Raw genomic sequence first — 15,502 nt, forward strand, 5'->3', positions numbered from 1 at the left:
TGCAGCCATTCATCACATCAATATCATAGCCACAGTTGGAAGATTTGACTCATCAGGTTACCTGCCTGAAAATTTGCTGAAAATTACTATTTGTGCTTTTTCTAGGAGATCCCATTCTATCAGGTGTGGAGTGGCAGTCAGAGAACTCTTCACTGTACCTTCACCCTGGAGAGACTGAGCTCAGCCACCACAGAGATCAGCTGCAAACTGTGTGTGCGGCAGGTGGAAGGAGAAGGACAGATCTTTCAGCTCAGCAACACATTGGAGGAGGTAAGTTGCACACAGCAAAACAGACACGCTGTTTATTGGTTATTGCCTGTATATACAAGAAAACTGCAGAAAACAACTTTAACTCACACTGGCAGAGGGCAGGATACTGAAGGATGAAACAATACATACTAAAAAGAGATGAACATAGTCACACACACAGAGAGAGAGAGAGAGAGAGAGAGAGAGAGAGAGAGAGAGAGGTTCCTTCTTCTTCTAACTTCTACATTCCTGTAGTAAAGGTCCTAAAGTCACTAAGTTTTTCTTTATCTGTCAGACAGGCAGGGTTTCTGCTATGGTTCTATGACTCTGTTCAATCATTCATACTGGGGCTAGAGGTCACATAACACGAGTGGAATAACTCGTCTTTGATTTTGCTAGGCCATGTAACCACAAAGTCACTGAATGTGTGTGCCTCTGCATGTGTGTGTGAACAGTTTTGGTCGAAGGTCAGACAGTTCTTTTGGAATGTCACTGCTTTGAATTCTCCCATGGTGTTCATGCACTTTAGAATTTTTTAACCCTTGTTTAACCAGGTAAGTTGACAAAGAGGGATAGATTCTTTTACTACATATGGAGGAGCAGTTGCAGCAGCAGGTAGAGTTACACATATTTTTGTACTCCTCCAGCTGTCCAGTGTTATGCACTGTAGCCTGACTGATTTTTGAGGCCAATACTGATATTAATATTTGAGAGTTTGTTTTTTTTAAGAATTGTGATGAAGATATGTACTGAGTGGGACATTTTACAGTTGAAAAATAAACTTGTTAGTGCTCTCAGGTAGAAAGATTATGTAATAGTTTCAAAACTTTCTCAAACATCCTTTTCAGCATTTCTGTTCTGCAGTTTCGTGTTACATATCAGCCAACATACACACAGATATACGACACACATGTCATTGATATATTTGTGATAAGCTAATACTGGCTACTATCTGCAGTAGGGCACAAGGTTGCACATTTTTCCCCAACCCAAAGCTGAAATTTCGGTTTACAAATGCAGACAATTAGCCTCTTTTACTTTTGACCTCAACTGAAGAAGCAGCCAGAATAGTTCAGAGTACTAAATTCACAATTACTTCAGTATGCCTTCTCCCAAATAAAAACAGCCTTTTTTTGGTGTTTGGGTGTGTGTGTGTGTGTGTGTGTGTTGGAAAGGGGGGGGGGGGATTAGCACTTCTATTTGGGCAATGACAGTTTTGTCACAACATTAAATATTTTGTTAAGTGATCAGTTGTAATCCATTTTTAATACATCATATCTAGTCTTACAGAATAATTACTATGATCACATGGGATGTTTGGCAGGCATGGTAATTAGAGCTGAATAGCTAAAGAAATATTCAGTGAGTCTCTTTGTTTATGCGTTAAATAAAATGCTGTAGACAACCAACCAGCCCAGCAGTGTCCTGCACGTTGAACAATGGAAAGTAAAGCAGGTTTAAAGCATTTATTATTTCAACAGACAAAAAGAGATGTCCCTTTGCATCAATCATTCAATCTCCAGCAGCAGAGAGATTTCTGCTGTAAATTGGGGCTAAGTAGACGCAGTAAATAGTAATCATTCACATCAACAGTGGCAGTTGTTGTTTCCCTCTGCCAAGTCACATTCATTAGGCCGCTGCCTCCTTTCAGCCCAGGAGTGGCAGATTAATGGGATGAAGGTTTAGAAAGAGACAGAGATCGACAGTGAGAGGAGAGAGGGAGAGTGCTTGGAAGCAGATCTTTGTGTTTGGTTCACTCTTGTATTAATTGGGAGACTTATCTTTAATTGGTCACACCGAAGGCAAGCAGCAGAGAGGCAAACAGAATCTTTGTCAGAAGGACCAAGATAGTGATGTATTTGAGATAGAAATATGATTTATATAGGATTTAACTTCGCCAATGTTGCCACAAGGATGCACATTATGATCTTCATTTTACTTTTAAGGCTTTCTAGTATATTGTCCATAGATCCATCCCTGTTTTCCTCTGTCTCCACTGCAGACGATATACAACAACATGCAGAAACCTAATTTCTCCATGAATTCAACTTTTCAAAATGTTTTTCCTTTAACCAACCAGTTTCTTTCTGTCTTTCCAGGAGGTCCAGTGCATAGACACGTCCCTGATGGACCCAGCCAGTAATATCACAACCTTAGTGGGGCCCAATGCCTTCCGCATTCCTTTATCCATCAGACAGAAGCTGTGTGGCAGTCTAGATGCACCACAGACCAGAGGCAATGACTGGAGGATGCTGGCCCACAAACTCAACCTTGACAGGTGACCCACACACACACACATTTATTTGTATGCTTCCCTCAGGCGTTTTGCTTGTTTTGGAACATTATTTATTCCTTCTTAAATAGGATGGCAGCTCATTAAGGTAGCCTGTATCACCTCTTCAACAACAAAAGAAAAACTGCTTCAAATTCTATGAATTGAAATGTGACTTGAGAGATTAAATCAGATGGTGCAGTTCAGCTGAGATTAATCAGTCTTATCCCTATGCTTGTTCTTATTCTATTACTTATTTTATCTACTGAGGACTCAGATACAATAGCCCATACAAATACCAAAGAGGCATAATCGCATTGACAACTAACTGACTCTACGGCTGACTCTAAAGTGCACAAAAAATCTGGTCACTCAATTCCAACACATTTCATTATTTTGAACATGCATCCCTGTAGAGTTTGAGTAATATGCAGTACTGCTGGACGCCCATGCACCTAAATAGTAAAGATACAATTCTCTATTTGCGTCTGACTCACAGGTAGCATCTTTATCCCCAGATGTGGGACTTGATGATTCAGTCTGGAGGTTCATTTACCAGCAGCTACCGAAGCAGAAGCAGATATTGAGAGGATAATTGGGCACAAGTGCACCTCATTGTCCCAACAGGCAGCCAGCTCATGATGTAGTTTGTTAATGTGGGCAACAAATATTCCCAATCTGTGGGTGAAAAATGCCAAATTGCTGTTTACTTCCACATTTCTGCTAAAAGCCGCTCTTCAAAAGGAGGATGATAAAATGGTGTAACAAGGAAATACCATGTTTTGTCCTCTCTGCTCTTGTAACTGACACATCATGTCTGTTTGACTTCAAAGTATGATTCATGCATTGCCATCACAGCCATCTCTCCTCACATAACTTTCATACTCATGTATATACAAACAGTGAAACCTGAGCTGTACACACTTGCACACAGACAAACAAATACAATTGTGAACGTTTTGGTCTATTGTACTGAGACAACAACAAAAGGTGGATCTCAGCTATTGAGTTCACTTAACAGCAGGATACCCATATATCGCATACAGCAGACAGATGGAGGCTGGGACTGAAAGTGAAAAAGAAAGAAACAAAGTAAGAAAGAAAGTGATGAAAATAGCTTATTAGATGTTCTGAGTGAGAGAAAATATGAAAAAAGAGGAGAAACTGCAGGAGTAGAGACAGAAAGGAGCAGAGGAGTGATGTACACGCCTCTGGTTGTGTTTAAACAGTACCAGAGTGTGCCAACAGTACAATCACAGGATTTACAGAGGAACAGAAAGTCAAATTTTTTATTCCTATGAGACTCAAGTCGGTGGCTTTTCCACTAAAGCAGCAAACTGTTCTACCTGTGGACTTGTTGGAACATTTTCGTACTCTAACACAATTTCAAAATACATTTATTTTTCTTATTTGTTTAAAACAGTTTGAACTGAACATACATAATGGTAAATTTTCTAAAAAGAATTCACCTGCCATTCACCTGCCACATTTCATTTCTTCCTTCATTCATTACATTTTATAACATGTGGTATTCAGGATTTAAAGGATGTTTCTTTATAGGTAGTTCTTATTCTGTATGTCTTGCTGTATTGTCAGATATCAGGTGCTTTCAATACGCTTAAAGGGACAGTTCACCCCAAAATCAAAGATACATATTTTTCCTCTTACCTTTAGTGCTATTTATCCATCTAGATTGTTTTGGTGTGAGTTGCAGAGTTTTGGAGATATTGGCCGTAGAGATGTCTGCCTTTTATAATGGGACTATATGGCACTCAGCTTGTGGTCCTCAAAATGCCAAAACATATATTTGAAAACAGCAATGTCTCTTTCCAGAAATCATCATACTTAGGATAAGGATAAGGATAACCTAAAAGAGTTTAGGTTATAAGTCAGAATTCTCAGGAGAGCAGTCACGGCAGGTAAAAATTTATTACATTTAACTTCTAAAGCATGAGTAATAAATAAAAAGGGATGATTTATCACCTGTGCACTGCAATATGGTTTGTTTTTCTTTTTAGAATATTTTTCAGAGACTGTTGTTACATATTAGGACTTGGAAAGGTTATTGTATGACCTGTCTCCGCTATCCATCTAAGCTTTAAAAAAGTATTTCTGATTTCATTTGTATTCCATGGACTTTGACAAATCGTTTGTCTCATTTTGTTTATTATTATTATCAATTATTGATGTGATAATTCTCTCGGGTGATTGTGATTTGGCTCCCATTTTGATTGCTGCAGCCTGTGGCTTTAGTATAATGTTGTTTTTTCATATTGTCAATTTGATGCCTGATGAAGCTCCGTGACCAAAACGTTGTATCTCTAAGACATTTAGTGCTGACAGAGTGAGAGAATTAAACCTTTTTTGGAGTAAAATATTTACCATATCTTTTGTCCCTCATCGTTCAGGTACCTGAACTACTTTGCCACCAAGTCCAGTCCAACAGGTGTGATCCTGGATCTCTGGGAGGCCCAGCACTTCCCTGATGGAGATCTAAATGAATTGGCTGCTGTGCTGGAAGAGATGGGTCGTCATGACAGTAACCTAGCCTCCATGACAACGGAACACTGACGAAACAACGTGGTTACCATGACAATGACAGAACTCTGGAGATGATTACACGTGAATTCTCTACGGTTGATACTGCAGCAAGGGCAATGAACGAATTAGATGGGAGCAAAAGAAAAGTCTACGCCATAGTGATCGAGCATGGTAATCATGCCGACATGGTAACAGACAATCGAGGAAGTGCTCGAGCGGGTGCTGGAACTATGTGTGTATCTTTGTGTGTTTATTTGAGCAACGTTGCGGTGTCGTTTGTGACCGAAGGAGAGATAACCCATCCTACAACACAAACAGTGTCTATCAGGAACAAACAAAACATACACACACCTAAAAAAAAAAAAAAAAAGAAAAAGAAAAAAAAAAGACCTTATCCAGTGTACCACTAGTTGTTCTCTTGCTGTTACTTTATACTGAACAAAGAGAAGCAGAGAAAAGAAAAAAGAAACAACAAGAGGTACTGACCTTGAAAACCTCTATAGGAATGGAACAGAATCATAAAGGTAGGAAGCTAAACTGATTACAAAAGGGAAGGAGAAGGTAGAGTGGGGAAAAAGAGAGAGTGACTTAGAGACAAGGCTCTTTAGTGACACAAGAGTAAACACAGAGAGAAGCTAAACTGATTACAATAGGGAAGGAAGACGTAAACATAAAATGATGGAAGAAGCTGCAGGTGATCATCTGTAAGAGCAGGATGGAAAACAGATAATGAGAGCGGGGAGATAACCCACTCTTCTCTTGTGAGCCTTGTGAGCTGTACATGTTTGCCAGTACAGTTTGTTGTCTTTATATCGTTTCCTAGGGAACGCTCTATGTATTCTGCTGTCCATATGTGTGGATCATTTCCTGCTAACAGAATTTGCTACACAGTGACTGTCAATCAAGGATCCTGACCAGAAACAAGCCCGAAACCACGGATTTCCCTTTTTGGCTGACATCATAAGTGACATCATAAGTTTAAATTTGTGTTAAATTGAGTTTGTGGATTTCCTCCAAAATGCGTGAAGATATTAAATCATCCAGGTCACAGGAAATGTATAAGTACTAAGTCAAAGGCAACTGAACTTGCTGTCCACTTGCCTTTTCACTTGTGCCTCTAATTTTCGTAAAGAAGCCAATCGAAGGTGATTACACCTCTGATGGATGAAAGTAAAAACTTATTTTTTGTTTGCCATTTTTAGTAGTGTATGGTTGTGACAGACTTGTGAAATTGTCTGTTTTGAGGTATATGTAAGATTGCACTTATGATAAACAGATAAACAAGGCAGAGAATTCATTCTCATGCACAGTATATTACAGTACAGTGTACTAATATGCTTGTTTTAAAGGGGTATGCATAAGCACACAGCAAAAACCTTTCTGCACTTGGAGGTTCACCACAAGCCATTGTAAAGCATTGAAACGAGGATCTTCAAGCTACAAATGCATCTCAAACTAAAATCAAGTGTTAGCATGCTATCTGCAGTAATGCTGCTGCTCTATTCCTCCCCAAAGAGGAGTTGAGAGTGATGCAGGGTGGAGAATGCAAGCCATGGCTACCACATTTGGTTTACCACAACCTCAAATCCAGGAGTTTCTCTGATAGGCTGTTGAGGCTTGTTTCTGGACAGGGTCCAACTCAGAGAAAAGAGAGAGAAAGCAAAAGGGTATGAACTTGAAGTGAAAACACGTGTGAACACACAAGTGTTTTTAAATTAAGTAATATACAAAGTACCATAGTATTATGTGATAGTGAATTAAATACAGCTGATAACATTCATTGCCGCTAAATGTATCCAATATACAGATTTTATCAATCATATTTTAATTTACTAAAATATATATAGCCTACATAACTATTTATATAGATATATATTTATATCTATATAGATATAGATATATCTATATAATATAATATAATCTTTCATATTTTCGGTGTCCCATCATCACAGGATGTCAGTTGTGTTATCTGCCGTCAGGCCACATGTGATTTCATTTGTGATCATCACCATGACTTTGCTGGTCATTAGCACCATCCAGTGGCTTTAGAAGAATAACAGCATTTACGTTTTTTTTAATCGTCTGAAATGTGTAAATACATAATTATCATGTTCATTTTAATGACCTGTATTAGCATAATATTTTTTCCAGTGGTCATTATTGTGTTATTTCATTAACATTTTTTTGTTGCCATTTTAATGTTTTTAGGTGGTGGGATAAAATCTGTAACATATCAGTTAGTTGCCCTTTATCTAAAACAATGTTCTGTCAGCAACTAACATTCCAACTCATGGTGTATTTGTTGAAAAAGTTGTGATTTAGAGCTAAAAGTCAGGATACCAACTGAAGGGGCCTATGTAAAATGGAGTGTAATATATTTGTGTTTTGCAGAACATCGCAGAGAACCAAGTCTGGCTTTCAAATGTACGCGCTGACTCAGGTCAACGGTGTCTGATGAAAAATGTGCAACTCCAACAAGCCAGCTTTGAAGAAAGACAAGCAGCCTTATTTGTAGTGGCTTTAGTGACAACATGAACATTCAGTTTAAAGAAAAACCATGTAAACTATTCAAAATATGGAGTTGAGATATTTCTGCTCTGAACTATGGAGAGACGCCATATGAAACTAAACATCAGCTATGTAGAGGACATACTGAAGAGGATATTGTAAAGAAATCCAAGTAGGCTGACAAACAAAGGCTGATTAACACCAGTACTAAAGGTCAGAGCTTTACCTCTTCGTGACAGATTTCATCTCATGGTTGTCCACGCAGAAGGGAACCTTGAGACACTGATTTTTCTTTCTTTGTTTAGTCGGTCAGAAATATGCCAGTTAAAAATCGGACCTCTTGTATCAATGTAAAACCAGACGTAGTGGACACGGACGTCTCAAAATTCAGTATGTTTTAATTTTGAAAGGCCTTATTAAACAAATTAGAAAAGGTGTTTGGTTAAATGACAGTGCATGTTTTGTATGTTTTCAAATGTAACTGCTGATGTCAGATGTGAGGAAATCAAAGGGAAGAGTTGTGTACATTTTGGGGATAAAAGCCTAAAACATCAAGTTTGTTTCAGAACAAAGTATGAACCCAAAGGTCATGACAGTGTCTCTTTCATACAATGTAAACATCAACATTTCTTATTAACTCAAATGCAGAATACAAGATCAAATTTTAACCGATGGAGCGTGCGCAAGGAAACAATCGGTTAAGAAATGAAAGTTACCAGTTACTGTGCAACTTCACCCAAAATCAAATCTTTGCCATGTTCCAAGTCTACAGTTTACCAGCAGGATAGACTGTTTGTTAATGGAGTAGACTGAAAAGGGGAGTTTTCATATGAGGAGAGCAAATGTAGGCCTCCAGAACGTGAACCTTTGTGATGTGAAAATGAAGAAAGTAGTGTTAAGATATCAAAGTATGTAAAAATCTTTTCTATCCACGGTATGTACAGTTGTGTACTGTGAGCTATATTTGGCAAATTTGAGAATATAAAAAAAGAGCAGTACAGTTAGATACTAGTTTGTATGTTTCAAGTTTTTTTTATTTAAGTTTCTTTCCTTTTTTGTAAAAGCAGTGTCTACTATGCAAACTTGGCATTGGTTATCATGATAGAAGTCTATAACTAGAGCTGTGCTTGTGAGTGCATTTTTATTTTACTATTGGGGGTGATTTGATTTGATTAGTGCGGGGTAGTGTTGGTCCATTTTAGCTAATTCTGGCACGCTTCATGAATCTTGCTCAATCTTGCTGAATGCTCGCCTCTCTATCTCCTCTAATTGTTTTCTGTACAAAGTGTAAGAAAGAATTTTTAAGACAATTAATAAATTATATTTATAAGCAACGCTGAAAATGTGTAGCGCATATGCTGGCTTATTTCTGCAGAACTGTATCAGGAAATGGTTTTACACTTACATTTCTCACATTTTGTACTATTACAGCTTGTACTGTCAGGGGGAACGGTCACAAATGCAATTTGTAGACCATGAATATATACATTTGGTTTGCAATACATTGATTTTATACCTTTTTTTCCCCTGTGAAATTCATATTTACAGGTTCCAGACTTTAAGTAGTTGGATAAAGTACCCTGAAGGAGAGGAAATTGAAACAGAAAATCCTTGTGGTGTCACTGTTTAACATGCTGTGTGCTCAGCAGCACCTGTGGGTTGTAATGAGGCATGCCGCTTTTTTTTTTTACCAAAGAAAATATGGAGAGCATGCCTTAACAGTAAGAGGTGCTGCCAAGTGACTTGTTAGTGTGCATCTCATTCAGCCACCACAAACTGTGCATCAGCTATGTGGATGAGCGAAACACTTTATTGGGTGGAATGTTCAACCTTTTTACTGAATAAAAACAGCACTTTCTCTCACAGACAACTACAGTAGGTACAGATTAAATAAGGCACAACACCCAAGAGGAAAGTAAGGGCATTTAAAACAACAAATCTGCCACAGTGACGGAGCATCCCATTATTTTAGTTGGCAGAGACCCCCCAAAAAAAACTGAACTGAAGGAAAATGTATCAAGTACAAATGGCTAAAAATTAATGGATTGGTGCCATTTGAGGGGAATCTCAACTGGCACTGCTGTGATGGCAGACCACTGTGGAAGTTTGATGAAAGGTTTCCAGATTTACCTTGAGAACCATTTTATACTGAGGCAGTAAGGCTGTTTGAGCTTACAAATACTTGGCTGCTACTATGTGAGAATTTGAATTAGTGGTGAAACTCGCCTGATAGAAGCCAGATGATGGTTTTTTTTAATGACTCTGCCATTTGATTTCAGTGTGACAGTTGCGAATGGTGTATTACGGGGAGGCAGTTCAACATGTACTTTTCATTTACATGTATGAGGTAGCCTCGTGGTCAGGAGAAAAGTGACCTTGTGTTGTCCACAGGGTAATTCTGGTGGTGCGATAGTTTGGGGATAGCTGAGGATGTTTTCCAGGACCAGCTGATTTTTCAACAATAGTGTGTGTTTGACTGTTATATCCTAAGTGAAGGCTTCTGGTCCACAAACGACTTGTGGTACCCCTAAACTAACACAGGCACAATTCCACACATTTATAATCACTACATCATCAAGCAAGAAGGCACCACTACAGTTATTGTACAACAGTGTCTGATTGCCTTGGCAGACTCCCCTTCCTGTGATTGCTGTGGACCACCTACGGATGGCACTGTTCTGCTTCAGTCGCTCCATTACTGTAATGCCTCCTCTCCTCATGCAGGTTTTCTTTATTGAATGGCAAGGAAACACTGAGGCATGTACAGCCTCACTCCAGAATTTATTTGGACATAGAAACTTTATTTTTCACATATAGTCTTGAAGAGTTTGAGTTTTACATGGAAAATACACTTTTGCAACTTTCATATCCCATCACAACTCAAAAATACAGGTATACCTTTTCTTCAGTGTCTACAAACGTTACCAGCGTAAACAAATCTTTTAAAGTACACTTTTTAGTGTCAGTCGTTGTAGCCAAAAGCAGTCAATTTAAGAGTGACACAAGTGTGTTCAATCCAATTACAACATAAAGGCAGTAGTGGGGTGACAGTGCTTTGAAAGGAGTTGTCATGCTGCAATAACAGATTGCCTTAAAGCACATACTTTCCGTTCTATCAATCGGACCTTCATTTACAGGTAGGGTAGCTTTCACAGAAAGCAGTGATATAGTATTCCACTCACTAGTCAGTAGCTTGTTTGTGTATCTCTGCAGCTACAGTGCCAAGTCAAACTCAATCTCTTTCTCCAAGGCCTTTGGAACATGTGAACAGGAACAGGAACTGGTTTTAGAGTCCTCATACTAGTCTGAAATAAAAATGTCTCATCTTCTCTGATGGACAGAACAGGGCCACAAAGGGCCTGACTGTTTTTAATTAAGTTTTAGTTAACCACCGTAGTCCTGTAATAATTTTTTTCAAGGGGGACTTGGTATGAAGAGTTCTGGGCATCTGGACTCAAAGTTTGTGATCCTTCGATCTCCAAGTGATGATCTTGCTTCCTGTCCCGCCTCCTCTTCCCAGGACAAAGGATTGTGCGGCCTGGACCAGAGCCAGTGTGACTGTTAATGCCCTTTCTATGTGTGTAAACACACACCTGGCAGTGCCCGCTCACAGCTTGATGTCCTGTGATTCTGACATCTTGGCAAGTGTCTTTTTGACCCGTAGGGCTGTGAGGCGGGAGGCTGGGTTGTGGGCCCAGCATTCTGTCATCAGCTTCCCCATCTGTCTCAAACACTGAGGAGATGCAGATTTATGTTAGGAAGGTCATTCATTTGTGTAAATGTATATGTAGCATTTTTTGATATTTTACCTCATCGCTGGTCCATCGATTAGGAAAGGATGGTCGCAGTCTCTTGATGCAGACCACCTCTCTCATGTCTTCATACGAAGGGTCTGTAGGAACTAACTCATGGTATGGCAACTGGTACTCTTCAAGGATCCCTACAACAAACAAGTTACAGAAGAAACACACTTTGTTTGATAAATTCTGTCAAAGTAGATCCCAAAAAGTTTTCAAAATCCATACTGCATAGCCACCAAAACAGTATGTTTAAGTTTTTTTGTGGCTGTCTGGCTTTTAGAAGGTGTTTGTGTCAAAAAAAAAAAAGATAAAATGTATATTTACTGTTACCTCCTGAAACACAACGGCGAGCGATCTCCCAGAGAATGAGCCCAAAGCTGTACATGTCGGCCATGATGTATGACTGAAAATGGCTTCTGTTCAGAGTCTCGTCCAGAACCTCTGGAGGCATGTAGCGCTTTGTACCGACTCTAGTGTTGGGAGGGATGTCTACTTCATTGGTGTCACTGCAGAGTCAGGGATCAAAGTGACAATTTGAAATTAAAGATTAATTAGCTATACACATTACTGAATCCTTTGAAATAATATAAGTAAAAAATACTTTGATTTATGAACATGTCCAACCAGAGCTTAAATTCAGCAAGACATGGATTCAAATCAAGAATTAAAGGAGGAATATATCAAATAGCAAAATGTGTCCCCTCACCTGATAAATTTGACTGCCAGCCCTAGGTCAGCTATACAGCAGGTCCCATTTCTTTTCACCAATATGTTCTTACTCTTCAGATCCCTGTGGGCAATGGCAGGTTTGCCCTGGGTGCCAAAGATCTCAGTGTGGAGGTGACAAAGGCCCGACACAGAGGAGTAGGCCAGTCGCAGCATGGCTTTATTGTCTAGAGTGGTTGATTTAAGGTAGTCGTACAAAGAGCCATTTTCATGGTAGTCGGTGATTAGGTAGAGTTGGGTCCAGGATCCAGTTCCTTTAATATCAGCAGCTATAAAACCTGTGAATAGAGTGGGGAGGGAATGGAGGGAAAAGAAAAGGAGTTTAACGGGCAGGGAGTTACAGTGAAGTCAAGGAACCACTTTTCCCCCGTGTAAATCTTCACGCCACTGGCTGAATTTGACCAAAGAACTGTGTCTTTAGCTCTACTAATTTGGACATTATATACAGCTAATTCTGTCTTCTGTAAACTTCACTATGAAGATGAATCAGTTTTGCTCAATCATAGAAGTAGAGCAGAGCAGACCCTAAAACCTGTTTTGAGCACACATGCTGTGCTGAAAGGTGATTTTTTTATTCGTTGTTTTTATCCATTTACTATTTCTGGGGGAAATTACTTTTGACACTAACTAGTCTAAATCATCAGCATAAATATAGGTCATTTTAAGTTTTATCGTTTAACTTTCTTTTTAGGAAGCTGTAGCATTGATTCATGTCAATTAACATGTTAATCTGGGCAATTGCCTGTTTGGAGCATTTGATGACATCAACATTACAGATCCTAATGCTCAATTTAAAACAAAACGTAGTATCGACTGTGGAAGGCAGCATTATAATGCTACATAAGTCTGCACTAGTTTACTGGCAAGTGATCTTTTGCCCCACCACTTAATTACTATGCATCTTGTGGTGTTTAATTATGCAAGCTTGGCTTTGCAGTCTGTTGTTGTCTACTTTATAATTTGTTGTGGTGTATGGTCTCTTGGCTATAATTGATCTGTTTTGGCACTGAGTGCACTGTGGTGCAGCATAGTTAAGAATGGACACAGTCCAACACCAACTATGGCGTGTTTTTATTGTCAGGTTTTTATTTGTTTTTTGTTTTACTTTTTGCTACAAAATTCAGACATAAAATTCATCCATATATCCATCATAACGCAATGCATCCATCCATTAGTCAATCACTTAGGATTACTGCTGCTAAATTAGAGACTTATTTATCATCTGAAAAATCCCTATCGGGCATTGTTAATTGTGATGGGGCACAAAGAGTATACTTGGATTGATTTTATAAATGAGAAAATTAGAGAGACAGACAAATAGATTGACAGAGAGGTGAATACAGACAAAATATTAGAAACAGATAGTATAAATCAGGAAGGGTGGGCAGCACTGGAAGAAGTAACACATGAGAGACAAGCAGACACATTGACCAAAGACAGAAACCAATCTTACCCAGTATGTTCTCATGTCTCATTAGGACGGTCTGATAAATCTCAGTCTCTCTGAACCAACTGGCCTCCTCAGTGGTGAAGAAGACTTTAACAGCCACTTTCTCTCCCCTCCATCTGCCCATCCACACCTCTCCATACCTTCCCTTGCCTATCTGCTTCACCATCTGGATCTGCTTGGCTATCGTTCTCTGCACCTGAGGAAAAGCAAAAGATTGGAAAAGGGTTGGGTTAGGCTCAGGTGTGTTTTGCATTGTGTTTCAGCACATTTAGCTCCTTATAGCTTAGAATGGAAACCCCAAACAAATGTTTAGTGACCCTCAGATGGATTTAGGAGCTCTCCAGCAAAATCAGGAATAGTGTTTTCATTGTTTTTTAGCACACTCAAAGTTTACCCAAGTAGAACATGCATAAAAACAAACACTCCAATCTTATAGTAGCTATCACATTAACCACCATTATCTCCCCACATACTTCCTATATGAAAATACATGACAAAATCTAATCAAGCAGGGTGCCATGGGCCCTAATGTGTGCATATAAGGGATCAATGAAGCATCTTTTTAAACTAACAGGTATTCAGCTGCAATATGAGTATCTCACCAATAGAGGGAGCCCTGAGCCTGAGCCAGAGCTTTGTGACTGTTCTATCAAGTCTTTCAGAGATTCTCCAGGGGGAATGTAGGTCTCATCCTGCTCCAGACCAATACTGTACCGAGGACGAGACTCCTGGCGCTTATACCTGTAAAAACACAGAATTATTCAGCATACCCTCTTAACAAAAGAAAACAAAAGTGCCATACACAAAGTACCAGAGGGAATACAAACTTCAAGAAATATGCACTGTAATATACTATACTATACTGTACACTATGCGTGTTATAATCTTAGGGTCTTTATAGAGTGTAAACTGTAGCAAGAAGTGTGAATGAATCTGGATTTGTGTGTGTTTGATGGTCTTGTGTACTTTACCTGAAGTAGCAGAAGACAATAATGGCAGCCAGTATAATGCTGCAAACAGTGACTGAGATCAGCAGGGCCATGTGGTGGATCTTTCCATCTACGTAGACTAGAGAGGGGATGAAGAGGTGACAGAATAAAAGTAAGATGCAATAAAAGAAAGGAGCAGGATAAAGGTATGAAGAGACATGAAACTGTCAGAAAAAGAAAATAAAATATTAAAACACATTTCTCTTCTCCCTCCTTCCACTCTTTTTGTCATTGATCCACAATAATATGATGAATGTACAACAACTGGACATTCTTGAGAAAAGTGCTTGGAACCATTTTCTGCTCAAGAAACTGAAACTAACTATATATATAAATAAATAAATAAACAAATCAAAACCTCTGATATCCATAATAGAAAAAAAGACATGGGGAGGAAATACAGAAAATTATACCAAGAAATCAGTCATCCTTACAAGTCATTTGAAATAACCTGTGTACAGTAAATCAAGTACAAATCATATTTCACTCATCAATTTTTCATTTACTTCTGGCACACATTCTTTTCCCTCAAGGCCCCAGTCAACAGCGAGAGGAAGCCCTCAGCCTAGTCGATGAATTATCTTCCTGATCCCCTATGATAGGGTTTCAGATTGATGACTCTGCCCTCGGTGTCTGCTGTGGCTTGTGAGTTCCCTGGGAATCTAGGCTTACTGTCTCTCAAATACACAAAAAGACTCTCACACTCACACATGGAGTATAATGTTGTACACAATAGAGACCTCAGTATTCTCTCAACACCCAGCAGCTTTGGCGAGCTGCAGGACAATTTGACAGTAACTCCCAGTGTCTCCCCCACTTTAGCTGTCTTTGACTCTGATAATGTCATGATATCTCTATCACTGAATCCTGTGTGCTGTTACACCATCAGTCACAGTTCTTGGCCCTGTCTATATCATTGTCACCACCACACTGTCACTGTCACCTGCCATCTGGAGAACAAGTGGGT

General features: G+C 39.1%; 2 protein-coding genes across 4 annotated transcripts in view; one reads left to right on the plus strand and one right to left on the minus strand.

The window, feature by feature from the left end:
* unc5ca (unc-5 netrin receptor Ca) overlaps window positions 1-8,904 on the plus strand; it is a 191,885-nt gene extending 182,981 nt beyond the window's left edge. For both annotated transcript variants that reach the window (XM_044195537.1, XM_044195538.1), the window contains 3 exons: window positions 106-270; window positions 2,349-2,527; window positions 4,930-8,904. In XM_044195537.1, the coding sequence (XP_044051472.1) occupies window positions 106-270; window positions 2,349-2,527; window positions 4,930-5,092 (507 nt within the window). In that variant the 3' untranslated portion in view covers window positions 5,093-8,904. The remainder of the gene's footprint in view (window positions 1-105; window positions 271-2,348; window positions 2,528-4,929) is intronic.
* The window catches only part of bmpr1ba (bone morphogenetic protein receptor, type IBa), a 71,364-nt gene continuing 61,154 nt past the window's right edge, over window positions 5,293-15,502 (minus strand). For both annotated transcript variants that reach the window (XM_044195539.1, XM_044195540.1), the window contains 7 exons: window positions 14,518-14,614; window positions 14,149-14,287; window positions 13,550-13,742; window positions 12,077-12,374; window positions 11,701-11,876; window positions 11,380-11,510; window positions 5,293-11,303 (listed from right to left, as the gene is read on the minus strand). In XM_044195539.1, coding sequence (XP_044051474.1) covers window positions 11,178-11,303; window positions 11,380-11,510; window positions 11,701-11,876; window positions 12,077-12,374; window positions 13,550-13,742; window positions 14,149-14,287; window positions 14,518-14,614 — 1,160 coding nt within the window. In that variant the 3' untranslated portion in view covers window positions 5,293-11,177. The remainder of the gene's footprint in view (window positions 11,304-11,379; window positions 11,511-11,700; window positions 11,877-12,076; window positions 12,375-13,549; window positions 13,743-14,148; window positions 14,288-14,517; window positions 14,615-15,502) is intronic.

The sequence above is a fragment of the Siniperca chuatsi genome, linkage group LG5, assembly GCF_020085105.1.
Source record: "Siniperca chuatsi isolate FFG_IHB_CAS linkage group LG5, ASM2008510v1, whole genome shotgun sequence".
Lineage (NCBI taxonomy): Eukaryota > Metazoa > Chordata > Actinopteri > Centrarchiformes > Sinipercidae > Siniperca > Siniperca chuatsi.